The sequence below is a fragment of the Apium graveolens genome, chromosome 8 (genome assembly GCF_009905375.1).
Source record: "Apium graveolens cultivar Ventura chromosome 8, ASM990537v1, whole genome shotgun sequence".
NCBI lineage: Eukaryota > Viridiplantae > Streptophyta > Magnoliopsida > Apiales > Apiaceae > Apium > Apium graveolens.
In genome coordinates, this window is record NC_133654.1 from 12019029 (window position 1) to 12022437 (window position 3409).

Consider the following 3409-nt stretch of genomic DNA (forward strand, 5'->3'; position numbering starts at 1 on the left):
CTTGACAACCGTACGGTTGGATCGTCAGATAACTCATTTAAAAAAATTATTCAGACATTCGGGTAACATTCTCGTTTCAGGGAGTACGCCTTTTACTAGATTTTACTTCTAAAGTCATGCACAGAATGTTCGAAATTTTTTAAATATTTTTCACATCCGAATGATCAAATCAAAGTCATATATGAAATATTCGAATTTTACAGGAAACGTGGAGTGTTGATAAAATTTATATACACTAGAATGTCGAATTTGTTCAAAATTAATTTTTTAAACATATAGGACAACGGGTTTCGAGCAAAAATTATTGTGTGAAATTACTTGAGACAACGATATCTTTGACACACCGTTATCCAATGATATCTTAACTAACACTTTCTTACATAACGGTTTTCTTTATAAATGTTTATCCTACGTTAATTCAGGCAACGGTTTCGCAAAATTAACAGTTGTAAGTCTGTTTAAACTATATTTTGAAAATACAAGATTTGAACACAGTTTTTACAATTTATTCTTTAATTTTGAAAAAAAAATAATAGGAAAAAATACTGATCGTCAGATTAAAGTAGAACTAAATTATAAACCGTTGATTTGAAATGAATTTTTTTTAGTTCCCTCTTCTTTCATTTTCATCTCCCCCCAATTTCATTTTCATCTCCCCCCAATTTCATTCTTACCCATTTAATTTAACCCGTTACTTTTTTTACTCCATTACTTTGTCTCTAAACACCTCAATACCAACACCGGCGATTTCAACTCAACACCGGCGATTTTCATCTCCCATTCGACTCAACAACTCAACAGAGGTATTTAACACAACCCACACCTATATGTCATCTATATTTGGGGATTATGAAACCCTAAAACCCACATCCATATTTAGGGATTTGGGGTTTGTATTTGGGATTAGGGTTTATATTTGGGGCATTTGAGTGATTGATTTGGGGTTTATATAACCATTTTTAGGGTTTTATTATTTGGGGTTTCTAAAACATGCTTCTTTTTTACTTTTAATTACATCTCTGTTTTTAAAATATTTGTTGTTGATTCAGTTTTGAGTTTTCATTTATCTTGGATTTTGCATGCATTGAGTTACAAATATATATATGTTTTTAAATATGTATTGAGTTACGTCTGTTTGTATGGGTGATTTTGGGGTTATATTTATGATGAATGAATTTGTTTTTAGTATATATTTGTTGGATGTTTTAGTGTTAGGTGTTTTTTGTGAATAAACTCTGTTTAATGTATATTAAACACTTTTTTTAAATTAATGTGTATGAATAAACTCTGTTTAATGTATATTAAACTCTGTTTTTAATGTTAAATCATCTATGTTTCATACTTGTGTGTGTGAGAATGTATGTCGCTGCTAATATTGATTCTTATTTGTGTGTTGTATAGATTATGTCGCTGTTTTTAGTGTTCAAGCTATTGAAGCGAGGTTGTGTGATGATGCACCAGATTCTAAGACGCAAGATGATGGGGATGATGGGGATCAAACTTGTGGTGTCTTTTAATTCAAAAGGAGAGCCATATGGTAAAGTAGGGGCAGAGATGCAATCATATATTGGAGTTTTGGCAAGAATAAAAGCCCCAATCTGGCATGATTCCTGGAAGTCTGTTCCAAAAGACACACAGGAAAAGATTTGGGACTGTGTGCAGGTAAAAAAAAACGAAATAATCTAGTTTCTTATGTTCTTTCACTTGCTTGCATTTTTTAATGATACTAATGTTTCTTATGTATGTAGATGGCTTTCATTGTACCTCAATCAGCCAAGAAGATGGTTTTAATATCTGCATCTTCAAAATGGAGGGAGTTCAAATGTCGGCTCACCAAAGATTATATTCTTTCATATCTAGATCAACCTAAAATTTTGGCACATCCTCCTGCAGATTATTCTTTCATTGAAAAATGTCATTGGGACATATTTATTTCTGATCGCACGTGGAACAAATTTATGGTATGGCTCTATTTACCTTTACGTAATATTTTTTTGCTAAATTTATATACAATATTTACTTAGTCGTGATCTTATTTAACCTTATTGATGCTTTTTATGAAGAAAATTCATGATGAACAAGTTTAAAGAAGGTCAATGAGTTTATATCCACATCGCATGGCTCGAAAAGGTTATGCAAACCATGAGAATGAATGGGTTAGTGTTATTGAAACAACATATTCATTTTGGTTTTCTTGTTGACTTTCCAAATATGTTTATGTTATTACTAAGGTGATTATCTATATGTCAATGCACTTAGAATCTCATCCAGATATAGAGGAGGTAGATCGATCAGATACCTGGATTGAGGCAAGGAAGGACAAATATGGAAATTTTTTAAATGATATAGTTGCGGAAAAAGCCAAGGAAATTGTAAGTTATTGATTTACCGTATTTAAACCGACCAAATAAACCGTACTGTATTTCCAAACCGACCAAATAAAAATCAACTATAAGAAATATGATTTTGGTCGAATTTACTTGAATCGATCGGGTTTATATAAGTTCAGTCGGGTATCCTAGGTTTACATATGGTAAACAACGGTCGGTTTATGCCCTCAAGTCGATTTAAGCGTTTAGTTTTAGACTACAAAATTTTTAACAACACATCTCAATTTTTTGCATCCCCCATATATACAAAATCGAAATACAAACCAGTCACAAATTAAACATTGCCAAAAACAGAAAAACATACCACAATTTACATTAGTAACAACCAAACCATTCACAAACTTTATACCATTATAATTATAATAACAACCAAATCATTGTCCATGAACTAAACCGACTTGTTCAAACCATTAAAATAATTTCAAAATAACTAAACATAAGTTCAAAGCAGGTAATATAGAAGAACATCTCGATCATAACTAAAACTTAACTAGAAGCCCGTCCACCATCGTCATCACCATGCTCATCACGAAGAAAATGTTTTCTTCGTCTATTTACTAGTCGCGTTGTTGGTTGCTGTAATATCCACCCTCATCATCTTCATTGTAGGCATCATCATCATCATCATCATCATCATCATCATTATCATCATCTCCATCTTTGACTTTCTTTTGAATCTTGTATGTATAAGAACAATAAATTCAATTAGTACTATATATGTCGACATATTCCAAAGTAAAAAAGAGACAAACATTGAAATATTTACCTCTTGATTTGCACTTTCATACTTGTGATATATTGATTGGAGAATTACCATGAACAATCGAGTTATCTCACCAACGATAGTAATGGTGAATGTTTAGATACCAATTTATTTCTTGTAGTGATAGTAGTTTAGAATAAATTTATTGGCTTTAAAAAATTTAAAAAAAATAAAATTGATAAAAAATGATAAATTAAAATTGTTTCTAATTACACTGAAATTGTTTAAAAAACACCTCACTATTGAGTCAATTTAG

General features: G+C 31.0%; 1 protein-coding gene across 1 annotated transcript; it reads left to right on the forward strand.

Annotated features, from left to right (window-relative positions):
* Window positions 1-1404: 1404 nt before the first annotated feature.
* Window positions 1405-2384, forward strand: LOC141679287 (uncharacterized). Its single transcript, XM_074485789.1, has 3 exons — window positions 1405-1662; window positions 1749-1961; window positions 2232-2384. Exons 1-3 carry the CDS (start codon window positions 1405-1407, stop codon window positions 2382-2384), a joined length of 624 nt encoding a protein of 207 aa, XP_074341890.1.
* The last annotated feature ends 1025 nt before the right edge of the window (window positions 2385-3409 follow it).

Coding starts and splice junctions, on each gene's coding strand:
- LOC141679287 (XM_074485789.1), top strand. CDS start 1,405: ATGTCGCTGTTTTTAGTGTTCAAGCTATTGAAGCGAGGTTGTGTGATG. Junction 1,663..1,748: donor AGATTTGGGACTGTGTGCAG/GTAAAAAAAAAC, acceptor TTATGTATGTAG/ATGGCTTTCATTGTACCTCA. Junction 1,962..2,231: donor GCACGTGGAACAAATTTATG/GTATGGCTCTAT, acceptor GTTATTACTAAG/GTGATTATCTATATGTCAAT.